This window comes from Cololabis saira, chromosome 5, assembly GCF_033807715.1.
Source record: "Cololabis saira isolate AMF1-May2022 chromosome 5, fColSai1.1, whole genome shotgun sequence".
In the NCBI taxonomy this organism is placed as follows: Eukaryota; Metazoa; Chordata; class Actinopteri; order Beloniformes; family Belonidae; genus Cololabis; species Cololabis saira.
This window is the reverse complement of record NC_084591.1, coordinates 49,582,115-49,596,545: the sequence shown is the minus strand read 5'-3', so window position 1 is coordinate 49,596,545 and position 14,431 is coordinate 49,582,115. Positions and strand designations below refer to the sequence as shown.

The window sequence follows — 14,431 nt, the reverse complement described above, 5'->3', positions numbered from 1 at the left end:
TGTTCCTCCCAGCCGGCCGCCCGGCCTTGTCTCGCCAGGTCCCCTCGTGGCAGGCTGACAAAGGCGCCGTTAAAAAGCCGTGTGATCCTCCATTTTAGCGCCGGCCACGGTAGTCAGAGGATTAGGGCTCTTTAATGACGCTAATCTCTCCTCCCCCTTTTCTTCTCTACACTCCTCCATTCTCCCTCAAAAGTGATTTTTTTTTTCTCCCTTTCTTCCTCGTGTTCTGACTGAGTCTCTGTAGTGTAGCCCACCCCCCTCCCTCCCCATCTTCAACCACACTTTCCCGCCTCAGAAACATTTACCTCTTAACCGACTCACACCGGTGCCTGGAATGATCCACGCGTGTCCCGGCTGCCGGGGAAAAGTCCTTGCATTGTTTCCAGGTTTCTTTTCACCCTTTTATTGCTGTTTTTCCCAATGAGTCTTCAAAACCATTCTATTGGGTGGAGTATTTCTGTGACTACGTTTCCATGCAGTCAAAATTCAGGTTATTGCTAATATTCCGGTTACTGAAACATTCAGAATATTCCGTTTACATGGTAATTAATCATTCAGGATATCTGGATCAAACCAGCGACAAACGGAGAACGTGATGACGCAATTCCCATAATTTCTGCTTCTTCTTCCTGTATCCAAATTCAAAACAAATGCTGCTTCACGCAACTTTTCTCTCTCCTTCTTGTAAATCTTCTATCCCGGTACTTTCTACCGTCTACAAATGCAGAAATGTTCATATCCTTCATTACATTTATGAAGTGATTAGTCTCCTCCTGGTCTTGTTTCTCCGTGTTTATAAGAACTTCCTGGACTCAAAAGACCAGGATTCCTTGTGAACAGAGCATGTGCAGAAAACAAATTCCTGTTCCGTTTGATGGGGATATTCCGTTTGGTGTTTACATGACCCAATATTCAGGTTTAAAAAAAATAAAATTCAGCAAATTCTGATTATTCATAGGGGTTATTATTGTTTACATGGCCGTGCAAATTTGGGTTATTGCCAATATTGGGGTTTTAAAAGGGTTATTGACTGCAGGCATGCATGTCAGTGTGTGGCGTCTGTTTGCACGTCCTCTTCTTGTCACCTTTGGTGTGATTGCTAGTCAGTGAAGAGCGGAGGTGAGATGGTTCGGTGTCTGAGATGACATTTGTGATCCTCTGGGCTGCACACGCATCCCGTTGCCGTGGCAGCCGGGGCCACGTTTCACACTGCAAAGAGTACAGAGAAATTAGATTTGTTCCCTTTCTTCCCTCCAGTTAGTCAGCATACAGACTTGATGGTGCAGTCTCTGTGGCAGACGGGTCTACCAGGAAGATTTTCTCCGTGCCTGCAGAAAACCCAAAGCATTCAATCCGTACCACCTGTAATGTAGAACTGAGCTGTGCAGGAAACATTTAAGCACCGGCCGTCCGAGCGTTCCTGGTGCTACGAGGGGAACAAAGGTTACAGCTAGGGCTTGGCGATATATCGAGTATAGCCGATGTATCTCGGCTTCTACTCGATGTACAAAATGACTCTATCGTGCATATTGGAATATAAATTTTCACGCATTTGCTTTTAGCCGCGGGCATTAAATTACAGGCTTTTCTCACTCTCTCGTCTCTCCTTCTCTGAGACATAAAACAAGCGCACCCTGTCACATACGTCAGTCATGTGCTGTCGTGTGTGCATTATCATTGGCCCCCGACCAGCTGCTGGTGTCGGCGCTGCGGTCCGGGACCGCCGCTCACTTCCCCGCTTTAACTTTAACTTAACTTTAACTTTCCTAAACTCGGCCGTGAGCTCATCCGCGCGGTTGTTACGCGCGACGGACCCGGTTTAGTAAAACGGGAGGGGATGTTTTCTCTTCGCACAGCTCTCCAGAGAGCTGGGGAGCCGCTCAGCGCTACACGCGCAGCCGAGCCTTTAGGCTGATTTATGGTTCCGCGTTACACCAACGCAGAGCCTACGGCGTAGTTGCGCATCGCCCTGTAGTCTATGGCGTAGGCTACGGCGTACCCTACGGCGTAGGTTCTACGTCGATTTAACGCAGAACCATAATTCAGGCTTTTCTCTTCCAGAGCTGAGAAACGTCACCTAGTGCTTAAATGTGGCCACATGAAATCAATCACTATCATCCAAACAAAGTCAAACAAGACTATATGACGTCATATTTCTAAAAGTAAGTGAAAGTGATGCAAATTAAAGGAGGAGAGGATGAAACATTGCAGTCCCTACACCTACAATAGTCTTAATATAAAGGTGCTGTACGGGGCCCTCCTGCTCAGAGCAGCTCATGCTGGTAAAACCAGGTAAAACCAGTGCCCTGCCAAAAAGTGATTGCCTGCCAGAATCTGATTTCTCCCCTGAAAATGGGTCTTTTTACCTGCCAAAAATTGATTGAAGGCCAAATACAGTTAATGAAAGGTTGTTTCTACCTAAATATGATTTGATCTCATTCTTGAGCTTCATAAACACTAGAGCTCACATGATTGCTTTGAACTCTTTTAAAGGACCATTACAACACAAAATAGGCATTTTTACCTGCCAAAAATTGATTGAAGGCCAAATACAGTTAATGAAAAGTTGTTTCTGCCTAAATATGACTTGATCTCATTCTTGAGCTTCATAATCTGAAAATCTGACGTTTTAGCACTAACGTTCAATGCGCTCCCGCGGCCAGAAATCAGAAGAAATCAGATTCTGGCAGGCAATCACTTTTTGGCACAACACCGGGACCAGAAGATTCTTAGCAGATATTCTTCAGACAGAGTCAGAGAGATGCAACGTTCACTTTCTGTTTTAAAATGACACTTTTTATGTTTGTGCCACTCCCTGCTTAGTAACTGTTTAATAAATACAGTTTTGATAAATTTGACTTATTCCCCCTTTTTTGCATGAAAGTTTAAAATGAGCATATATTAATGCAGTATAAACAAGAATGTTTTAATGTAGACATATAGAATCATCATACTGGTGTGATTGTATGCATGTATGCAAGTGTTAATTCAAGGCTAAGGCAAAATATGGAGATACAGTATATATCGTGTATCGTGACATGGCCTAAAAATATGGAGATATTAATAAAAGGCCATATCGCCCAGCCCTAGTTACAGCAGACTTTCACACTTCTCCAATCAATTACAATCCCATGTGGACAGAAATTACACTGAGTTACATTTCACTTGTAAGAATAGATCTGGACTTATTTAATGTAGTTTTTTCTCTTTTTGATTTCTGCCAGAATCCTGAAAATCAGTTTTCACCTTTTAGTAGTTTATTTTATAGTTAAATAAATGACAGTTTTATCAGTTTAATTTGGCCATGTCAACAAACATTTAACCCTTGTACTGTCTTCGGGTCAAAATGACCTAATTATCCTTCTTTCCTTCCTCCTGCTCTCTCCTTCCTTCCTTCCTTCCTTCCTTCCTTCCTTCCTTCCTTCCTTCCTTCCTTCCTTCCTTCCTTCCTTCCTTCCTTCCTTCCTTCCTTCCTTCCTTCCTTCCTTCCTTCCTTCCTTCCTTCCTTCCTTCCTTCCTTCCTTCCTTCCTTCCTTCCAAATGCAGAAATGTTCATATCCTTCATTACATTTATGAAGTGATTAGTCTCCTCCTGGTCTTGTTTCTCCGTGTTTATAAGAACTTCCTGGACTCAAAAGACCAGGATTCCTTGTGAACAGAACATGTGCAGAAAACAAATTCCTGTTCCGTTTGATGGGGATATTCCGTTTGGCGTTTACATGACCCAATATTCAGGTTTTAAAAGGAGTAACCCAGGGCTCATATTGGGGTTTTTAAAACCCCGAATATGAGCAAATTCTGGTTATTCAAAGGGGTTATTGGTGTTTACATGGCCGTGCAAATTTGGGTTATTGCCAATATTTGGGTTTTAAAAGGGTTATTGATGCTGGAAACGTAGTCACAAACGCAACCAAAGAAGTTTCTCCTGATCATTTTAGAAGCCTCTCCAAAGCACACACCACTTTATTTTACCTGAACCCACTGCTAATGCAGCCTGGTGGTGGTGGGTGTGTGTGCGTGGTGGTTCATGTGTGCGTGGTGTGTGTGTGCGTGGTGGGTGTGTGTGCGTGGTGGTTCATGTGTGCGTGGTGTGTGTGTGTGCGTGGTGGGTGTGTGTGCGTGGTGGGTGTGTGTGCGTGGTGGGTGTGTGTGCGCGGTGGGTGTGTGTGTGTGCGTGGTGGGTGTGTGTGCGTGGTGGGTGTGTGTGCGTGGTGGGTGTGTGTGCGTGGTGGTTCATGTGTGCGTGGTGGGTGTGTGTGCGTGGTGGTTCATGTGTGCGTGGTGGGTGTGTGTGCGTGGTGGTTCATGTGTGCGTGGTGGTTCATGTGTGCGTGGTGGGTGTGTGTGCGTGGTGGGTGTGTGTGCGTGGTGGTTCATGTGTGCGTGGTGGTTCATGTGTGCGTGGTGTGTGTGCGTGGTGGTTCATGTGTGCGTGGTGGTTCATGTGTGCGTGGTGGGTGTGTGTGCGTGGTGGGTGTGTGTGCGTGGTGGGTGTGTGTGCGTGGTGGGTGTGTGTGCGTGGTGGGTGTGTGTGCGTGGTGGTTCATGTGTGCGTGGTGGTTCATGTGTGCGTGGTGTGTGTGCGTGGTGGTTCATGTGTGCGTGGTGGGTGTGTGCGTGGTGGGTGTGTGTGCGTGGTGGGTGTGTGCGTGGTGGGTGTGTGTGTGTGTGTGTGTGTGTGTGTGTGTGTGTGTGTGTGAGCTCCGTCTACAGGGATTACTCCGTGCAGGGAGGGGGTGGAAAACAGATTCCTGTGATGAATCGATCACGGGGAAAACGTAGGCACTGCGATGAGCAAATAGAACTCTGCAGGGGGGTCTGGGTTAAACACAAAAAAAACTGTCTGCACATGGAATTATAAAATCTACTCCAAGTGAGGAGGGAGAAGGGCTAAAGAAAATATAAGGAATAGAGATATCAACACGAAGCCCTAGCAGCCGGGAGGAGGTGAGCCGGGGAACAAGCCGGCTTAATTTATTCAGAGTTTCCTCCTAAATGTCTGCCTTTCCCCCTCAGAACAGGAACCACACTGATCTGTAATCAGGGCCAGAGTAGCTGTCCCTTTACTCACTTGGAGAAAAATAAACTAATTTTAAGTTGAAGTCATGCATAAGGATGTGTTGCCCCAGGAAGAGGTAATCTCTCTTCAGACCCGTCACAGTCACTGCTCTCGTACGTTACAAACTCTGATTGAGAATATTTTAGGGCTGGTAGGAATACTGGCTTTTTATTTTAGATTTGTTGTTTGTTTTTTTTTTTTAAGTGAAATTAAGAAAAAAAAAACCCTGTTTACATAGACTGTGTTTCCATGCATCAATAACCCTTTTAAAAACCTGAATATTGGCAATAACCCGAATTTGCACGGCCATGTAAACACCAATAACCCCTTTGAATAACCCGAATTTGCTCAGATCGGGGTTTTTAAAAACTTTTTAAAAACCTGGGTTACTCCTTTTAAAACCTGAATATTGGGTCATGTAAACACCAAACGGAATATCCCCATCAAACGGAACATGAATTAGTTTTCTGCACATGCTCTGTTCACAAGGAATCCTGGTCTTTTGAGTCCAGGAAGTTCTTATAAACACGGAGAAACCAAGACCAGGAGGAGACTAATCACTTCATAAATGTAATGAAGGATATGAACATTTCTGCATTTGTAGACGCTAGAAAGTACCGGGATAGAAGATTTACAAGAAGGTGAGAGAAAAGTTGCGTGAAGCAGCATTTGTTTTGAATTTGGATACAGGAAGAAGAAGCAGAAATGACAGGAATTGCGTCATGATGTTCTCCGTGCGTCGCTGGTTTGATCCAGATATCCTGAATGATTAATCACCATGTAAACGGAATATTCCCAATGTTTCAGTAACCGGAATATTAGCAATAACCCCAATTTTGACTGCATGTAAACGTAGTCAGTGTCTCCATCAAAGTCGTATCTGACATTTTCCTCTTTATCTGTTCACTTGTTCAAGTTTCCTTGTTTTCTTTTCTTTGTATTGGTTGCCGCCCGAGTTCATGGAGCTATTGCATAAAATAAAAGCAAAAAACAAGCCTGCCTTGTCTCCTTTTTTCCATTTCTTTTGCTCCGTTTCTGGCCTCACTGTGCTGCTGCAGGGCACACAAAGAGAACGGAACAATATCAAGCATTATTCAGCGCTTTCTTTTGTCACCTCAAATCCATTCTGAAGTGTCTATTAAAGGAGTCATGGCCTTTTTGTCGCCTTTGTGAGAGACGACACAAGAGGGGGAGAAGGGAGAGGGAAAAAAAGGCAAGGAGCTCTGCATAATCACCAATGTACGACAGATAAAGGGAGAGAATATCGCCATCTTTCCGCTCGGCTCTCCACATCTCCTAATCGCTTTTCCGACGTTTCAATCTGCCAAGGCCCTAATGAAAATATGATGAGGCGGATCTATGGTCCTGGGGGACGGATGGAGGGAGGGGAGGGATGGAACGAGGGATGGCTGCAGAGGGAGGATGAAGGGAGAGAAAATACACTCTGTCCTTATTTCTGAGCTCCGTCGGGGATTCGTAGTTCTTGGAGCTTTTCTATTTAGATGTTGCCACTGCCAGAGTGCATCTCTCTTCTTTCCTGTTTCACTTTCTCTTTATCTTTGCAACCTTTTTTTTCTTCCGTGTGTACTTGTTTGTGTTACCAGAATAAATGCTATTATTTGGTTTATATTGTGTTTTTTTCCTCATTTCAACTCCTACAGGTTTCCTCCCGTCCCTTTTAGCTTTCGAAGGAACATTCAACTTTTCCTTAAAATCAGAACAACGCGCTCGTTTATCCCGTTTGAGTTCACCCGTCTCTTTATTTCAAATCCCTTACCTTTGTAGAAATGTTAGTTTGTTTTGTTGTAGCAAGGCAAGTTTATTCGTATAGAACAACTCAACACCAGGTCATTCAAAGTGCTTTACATCAGCATTAAAAGCGGCAAGACACAATTAAACAGTAAATAACTAATAAAATGAAATAAAATGATAAGAAAAGAGGTAAAATAATAAAAAGCACAAGTTGTTAAAAAGTAAGGGCAGTAGACCCAGCAGGTTCATCTCATTCTTACAATGGCAAGAATTACATTTCTATACGGTCAAAACGTACAAAGACCGGGTCAAATACAGTATTACAAAAGTAATCTGTAACAATTCGTGCGGGGAATTAAACCAATTTGACAATTCTACGTCACAATACCTGCATTCAGGACTTATCCATAACATTGCACAGTTTTCTTTAAGAGTACGCTTAGATACATTTTATGATTTGTTTTATTATAAAATCATGCAGGGAGCAAAATCAGAATGCTCCCTGACTCAATACAGAGGTTCTTTTCAATTCAGGAAACTCGTTATAATCTTAGAGGTGTCTGCAATTTTACTGAACAAAAATCTAAAAAAGGTCTGAAAAGGAGACGAGTCTCCATTACTGGAGTTAAATTCTGGAATGATGCCAACATAATCTTAAAAACATGTCATTCTCTTTTGGTTTTAAGAAAATGGTTTGTAAAGCTATTTTTGAAGCTTATAAGTGCGATTGACTATCTGTTAATATTTCTTTGCTTTTCTGTTGTTTCTTTGCTTTTCTATTCTCTTTTTGGTTTTCTGGAGGTCGGTAGTTAATAATAAAGGATAGGCTTTTATAAGCAGTTTGCTTCAGCCTTTTCAGTCATTGTTCAACACATGATTATTGGTTTGGTGTGAAATGTTAATGCTTTTTTTTTTTTTTGGTGTAATGTTTTGTGTTGTCATGACTGAATAAACTTCATTCATTCATTCATTCATAAGAAATAAGCGTTCCTCTGCTTCCTCTCCTAGACGGGGACGATGACCTGGCCGGTCTGTCCTGGGTTCCGTCCTCCCCGTCCAGTAAGGACGTGGCGTCTCCGTCCCAGCTGCCGGACGGCTGCTGTGACCTGGGCATGGCCACGGGCGGGGAGGAGGAGGGAGGAGCGGGGCTGCCCTACCCCTGCCAGTTCTGCGACAAGTCCTTCAGGTACCTGCTCCCATGATGCACCTGGCTCTCCACTGATCCAGAGTACAAGTGAATTCTGAGTAGGGGTGTAACGATACACTAATCTCACGATACGGTACGATACACGATATTGAGGTCACGATAACGATACGATATTATAACAGTATTTTTTTTAACAACCTTGAATGAGGAACTATGACTGGAAAAAATGGTCTTTTATTTGAAAGACACAAAATACAAAACAATGCTGTACGTTTGCCCTATTGTTACAGTTTGTAATGCTTTATAACTGTTTAAGTTTTAAAGAGAAAGCCAGGCCAACCATTTTCCACAAACTGAACTGAAAGTAAATGTCAGGTTTGCATTATGCATCTTCAGTTTCAGACAAGTACAAATATTTAGCCACAAACTGAATAGTTTCTCTCATGTATGATTTTACTTTTTTCTTTTCCAGAAATTTAACTAAAATTAAATAAATAAATAAAAGTAAATAAATACATACAATTTTACATCATAAAAAAGATTGATTCATGCTCACCTTATAAGTGTAAGAGGAGATTTATTTTTGTTAAGAAGTTTATTTTGGTAATTCAGGGTTCATTATTTAATAAATATATTCATTATATTCTGATGTAAATCAGGACTATAATGACACTAGTCAGTTTATCTGTAGTGATTAGTCTGTTTTAGATTGGGCGGAGTGATACGCCACAGTACGGCACTAGGTGCTGTGTTGATGTTCTAAAATCCTACACTGTTGAGGGACATTAAAGTACACTGGAACCCAATATCACAATACAGTTTGGCACCTCCACGACACGTATCGGGACGTTTTTGTATCGCAAACATTTTGTGGCACGATATATTGTTACACCCTTGATTCTGAATAATAATGTCATGTCACATTTAGGTGTTTAGTTTTTTTAGATTGTGATGTGTGTGTAGAATAAGTGTAGTTGGTATTATCCGGAGGAAACATGTGATCATGTGGAACAGAGGCAGCAGTAAAGGGAATGAGGTGAATACTTCTCCTCACTAACGTCTCCAGGGATCAGTCCAGACCAATTTAAGAACAGCTGTCTCTCTCGTCCTGTACAGTTAGAACTTCTAACAGAGCTGCTGTTTCCATCAGCCTCTCTTTGATGTGCACACGCTTTTTACCCCTTAAATGCTTAGACTGCCTCTTGCCTTTTAAAACTAAATGTGGTTAGACAATGTTTGATAAAGTGAACAAGTGATTTAATGTAGAGTTTCTTTATTATTGAATTACTTTAAAATTATAACCTATCATTTCTTTACTATATATATATATATATATATATATATATATATATATATATATATATATATATATATATATATATATATATATATATATTCTTTATCTCAGCTTTCAGACTGAATGGTAATAAGTTATAAGTCTTAAACTAATGGTAAACTGATATAATGATGCTACAAGGCAGTTGGGTAATAATGGTTTCTAATAACGCACTGGTTAAAATGGAGATGTGGTTAAGATATGTGAGCCACTAACATTTTAACCTTTTTATTTCTTCTTCTTATCGTGATTTGTTTTTTAAATCCATTAAAAGCTAATGCTTAGGGTTTCTGACTGTACTGAAGTGTGCACACTGGTTGTTACTTGTTGATCACTTTGGAGGGCTGGATATGACACATGTAGTCCATGTTCCAGACCAGATATCAGACCACTCTAGGTGACCAAACGTACTTATGATTTTTGAACAGATCCATGTCTGTAGATGATATTCTGGTCTGAAAACCTTCCTGAGTGGCAGCTGGATCAGAGTTATCAGCTCATGAAGTTAAAACCCCCTTCAGGTTAATTGATGATTCTAAATTGGGTGTATTATACATTTCCTGAATCCTTATGGTCCTGTGAGTATTCCAGTTTTTGTATTTTGTGTCTCTGTGTTCCTAGATGACACAGGAATAAAAGATAGTATATCATTTAGGTGAAAATGGTGTAAAAATGTGTGTTTGTAGTTTAAAGAGCTGCAGTGACCTCTATGTTGGTCAGAAAGATTCACATCTTAGCTTCAATGAATTTCCTGTACATGAGTCTAAACCAGGATATGCAGCAGCATCTAAAATGTAATTTTCTGAAGGGGCTGGTAACTTCATGAGCTGATAACTCTGATCCAGCTGCCACTCAGGAAGGTTATCATACCAGAATATCATCTATAGACATCTATAGACATGGATCTTTTCAAAAATCACAAGTAAGTTTGGTCACCTTGAGTGGTGCTGACCAGTGAAATGTTGGGCTCTGGCCCGTGGGCTGATGTTTGAATGAGCAGTAAACGGTTGTCATGGTTCAGACTCATTGGCATCGCCTCCATCTCCTCCCGTCCCCTTCAGCCGCCTGAGTTACCTGAAGAGACACGAGCAGATCCACAGCGACAAGCTGCCCTTCAAGTGCACCTTCTGCAGCCGTCTCTTCAAACACAAGAGGAGCAGAGACCGCCACGTGAAGCTGCACACCGGTACAAACACTTACACCTTTGATGCTGGAGGGTTTTCACTGCTCTCATTCACTGTGGTGACATGGAACCTTTTACAGAGCCCTGGTTGGCTGGAACTCTTCAGGACTGTCTCAGGAAATTACAATATTGTGATTTTCTGTAATGCAATTACAAAAATGTCATACATTCTGGATTCATTACAAATCAACTGAAATATTGCAAGTCTTTTATTATTTTAATATTGCTGATCATGGTTTACAGGTTAAGAAAACTCAAATATCCTAACTCAAAAAATTAGAATATTCTGGGAATCTTAAACTGTAAACCATAATTTAACCCTTGTGCTGTCTTCGGAGGAAGGAAGGAGGGAAGGAAGGAAGGAAGGAAGGAAGGGAGGGAGGAAGGAAGGAAGGAAGGAAGGAAGGAAGGAAGGAAGGAAGGAAGGAAGGAAGGAAGGAAGGAAGGAAGGAAGGAAGGAAGGAAGGGAGGGAGGGAGGGAGGGAGGGAGGGAGGGAGGGAGGAGGGAGGCGAGGGAGGGAGGGAGGGAGGGAGGGAGGGAGGGAGGGAGGGAGGGAGGGAGGGAAGGAAGGAAGGAAGGAAGGAAGGAAGGAAGGAAGGAAGGAAGGAAGGAAGGAAGGAAGGAAGGAAGGAAGGAAGGAAGGAAGGAAGGAAGGAAGGAAGGAAGGAAGGAAGGAAGGAAGGAAGGAAGGAAGGAAGGGGAAGGAAGGAAGGAAGGAAGGAAGAGGAAGGAAGGAAGGAAGGAAGGAAGGAAGGAAGGAAGGAAGGAAGGAAGGAAGGAAGGAAGGAAGGAAGGAAGGAAGAGGAGGGAGGGGAGGGAGGGAGGGAGGGAGGGAGGGAGGGAGGGAGGGAGGGAAGAGCGGGAGAAGGAAGGGAGAAAAGAGGAAGGAAGGAAGGGAGGAAGGAAAGAAGGAAGGAAGGGAGGGAGAAAACAAGGAAAGAATGTACAAGGGGAGAAAAGAAGGAAGGAAGGGGAGAAAGAAAGAAGGAAAGGAGTAAAGAAGGAAGGAAGGAAGGAGAGAGCAGGCGTAAAGAAGGAACAGGAGAACCAGGTCATTCTGACCCAAAGACAGTACACAGGGTTAACAGGATACTAATAATATTAATATTAATACTGAACTATCATGTCTAGATTGGAGTTTTAAGATATTTTAACATCTGAAATGAAGCTTTTCTCTGAAATAACCATCAGTGATCAAACTGTCCAATGATGCAGGAGATAAGAAGTACAGTTGCCAGGAGTGTGAAGCTGCTTTCTCTCTCGCTCTGACCACCTGAAGATCCATCTCAAGACACACAGGTAACTGCTTCTGCTTCTGAACACGTTATGAGGAAACCTGTGCAAAGCTTGGTTTTGATCGTTTTTTTTTCTGCTTTTTTGTGTTGTTTTGTCTTTCTTTTTCTTCACACCTCCAGCTCCAGCAAACCATTTAAGTGCAGCGTGTGCAAGCGCGGCTTCTCCTCCACATCATCGCTGCAGCTGCAGAGCCACATGCAGGTAAAGCCGTTTAACTCACTGTGTTATTACTCTGCTTTATCTCTGCTTCTCCTGTGATTATTGCTCCCAACGTTACTCGTAAACCAAGGCAAATAATCACCCTTTCTTCTGACGATGATTTCACTGTTTACTACTTTCTGCTTTGGCATTCAGCTCAGCTCACGCAAGAACAGAGAACATCTGGCTCTGCGGAGCGAGAGGGAAGGAGGGAGAAGGGAAGGGAGGAGGGGACCTGTAGCATGTGTGATTACTGCGAGACTGTTCAGCCAGAAGGACGAGCTGGAGGAAGCACGTGCTGACCCGACGACCCCCAGGAAGTCGTGACCGGAGCAAGAGAGAGAGCTAACTGAGATGTAGATGTAGAAGAAGGGACAGGAAGCAAGTCGGAGGAGTTAGCTGGACGAAGCAACAGCTGTAACGGAACATCGAGACGAAGCACGCCACCGCAAACACAAGTACTGCCTCATTCCTTACCTCCAGGAATGGAAAGGTAAGTTAAGTAATGATGTAACTAGTACCTCTTCATACCTCCTTCCTTAACCTCCTTCCTTACCTCCTTCCTTACCTCCTCCTCCTTACCTCCTTCCAACCTTCCTTCCTTACCTCCTTCCTTAATCACAACCTCCTTCCTTCACTTCCTCACCACTCAGACCACACAACTAACAACCACCGCAAACACAATACTACCCAACCTTCCTTACCTCCTCCTACACCTCCTTCCACCACCTTCCTAAACACCCTCCATTACACATCCTCCTTCCTTCCTTCCTTCCTTCCCTTCCTTCCTTCCAACCACATCAACCAGCACAACCCAACCCAAACACAATAACTGCCCATCCTCATCTACTCCTCCTACCTCCTACCTACCACATCCAACAACCTTCCTCCCTACCTCCTCCTACCACCTTCCTTACCACCCTTCCATACCTCACTCCTAACCACCTTCCTTACCTCCCTTTCCTTCCTACCTCCTTCCTTACCTCCTTCCTTACCTCCTTCCTTACCTCCTTCCTTCCTTCTTCCTTCCTTCCTTCCTTCCTTCTTCCTTACCTCCTTCCTTCCCTTCTTCCTTCCTTCCTTCCTTCCATCCTTCCTTCCTTCCTTCCTTACCACCTTCCTTCCTTCCTTTCCTCCATCCTTCCTTCCTTCCTCCTTCCTTCCTTCCAACCTACCTTCCTTCCTTCCTTCCTAACCATCCTTCCCCTTCCTTCCTCCTTACCTCCTCCTTCCTTCCTTCCTTCCTCCTTCCTTCCTACCTCCTTCCTTCCTTCCTTCTTCCTTCCTTCCTTCCTTCCTTCCTTCCTCACGCATATAGAGACCCAGCACGCCAACCGCAAACACAAGTACTGCCCTCCTTCCTTCCTTCCTCCTTCCTTCCTTCCTTCCTTCCTTCCTTCCTTCCTTACCTCCTTCCTTCCTTCCTTCCTTACCTCCTTCCTTCCTTCCTTCCTTCCTTCCTTCCATCCTTCCTTCCTTCCTTCCTTCCTTACCTCCTTCCTACCTTCCTTCCTTCCTTCCTTCCTTCCTTCCTTCCTTCCTTCCTTCCTTCCTTCCTTCCTTCCTTACCTCCTTCCTTCCTTCCTTCCTTCCTTCCTTCCTTCCTTCCTTCCTTCCTTCCTTCCTTCCTTCCTTCCTTACCTCCTTCCTTCCTTCCTTCCTTCCTTCCTTCCTTCCTTCCTCACGCATATAGAGACCCAGCACGCCAACCGCAAACACAAGTACTGCCCTCCTTCCTTACCTCCTTCCTTACCTCCTTCCTTCCTTCCTTCTTCCTTCCTTACCTCCTTCCTTCCTTCCTTCCTTCCTTCCTTCCTTCCTTCCTTCCTTCCTTACCTCCTTCCTTCCTTCCTTCCTTCCTTCCTTCCTTCCTTCCTTCCTTCCTTCCTTACCTCCTCCTTCCTTCCTTCCTTCCTTCCTTCCTTCCTTCCTTCCTTCCTTCCTTCCTTCCTTACCTCCTTCCTTCCTTCCTTCCTTCCTTCCTTACCTCCTTCCTTCCTTCCTTCCTTCCTTCCTTCCTTCCTTCCTTCCTTCCTCACGCATATAGAGACCCAGCACGCCAACCGCAAACACAAGTACTGCCCTCCTTCCTTCCTTCCTTCCTTCCTTCCTTCCTTCCTTCCTTCCTTCCTTCCTTCCTTCCTTCCTTCCTTCCTTCCTTCCTACCTCCTTCCTTCCTTCCTTCCTTACCTCCTTCCTTCCTTCCTTCCTTCCTTCCTTCTCTTCCTTCCTTCCTTCCTTCCTTCCTTCCTTCCTTACCTCCTTCCTTCCTTCCTTCCTCCTTCCTTCCTTCCTTCCTTCCTTCCTTCCTTCCTTCCTTCCTTCCTTCCCTCCTTCCTTCCTTCCTTCCTTCCTTCCTTCCTTCCTTCCTTCCTTCCTTCCTTCCTTCCTTCCTTCCTTCCTTCCTTCCCTTACCTCTCTTCCTTCCTTCCTTCCTTCCTTCCTTCCTTCCTTCCTTC

General features: G+C 43.9%; 1 protein-coding gene across 2 annotated transcripts in view; it reads left to right on the top strand.

The window, feature by feature from the left end:
- The window catches only part of znf423 (zinc finger protein 423), a 260,684-nt gene that overhangs the window by 106,915 nt on the left and 139,338 nt on the right, over positions 1–14,431 (top strand). The window contains exons 4-5 of one of the 2 annotated variants that reach the window (XM_061722329.1): positions 7,820–7,997; positions 10,356–10,480. In XM_061722329.1, the coding sequence (XP_061578313.1) occupies positions 7,820–7,997; positions 10,356–10,480 (303 nt within the window). Of the gene's footprint in view, positions 1–7,819; positions 7,998–10,355; positions 10,481–11,764; positions 11,778–14,431 lie in introns of those variants that run through there. The other variant, XM_061722327.1, reaches the window with a different exon arrangement.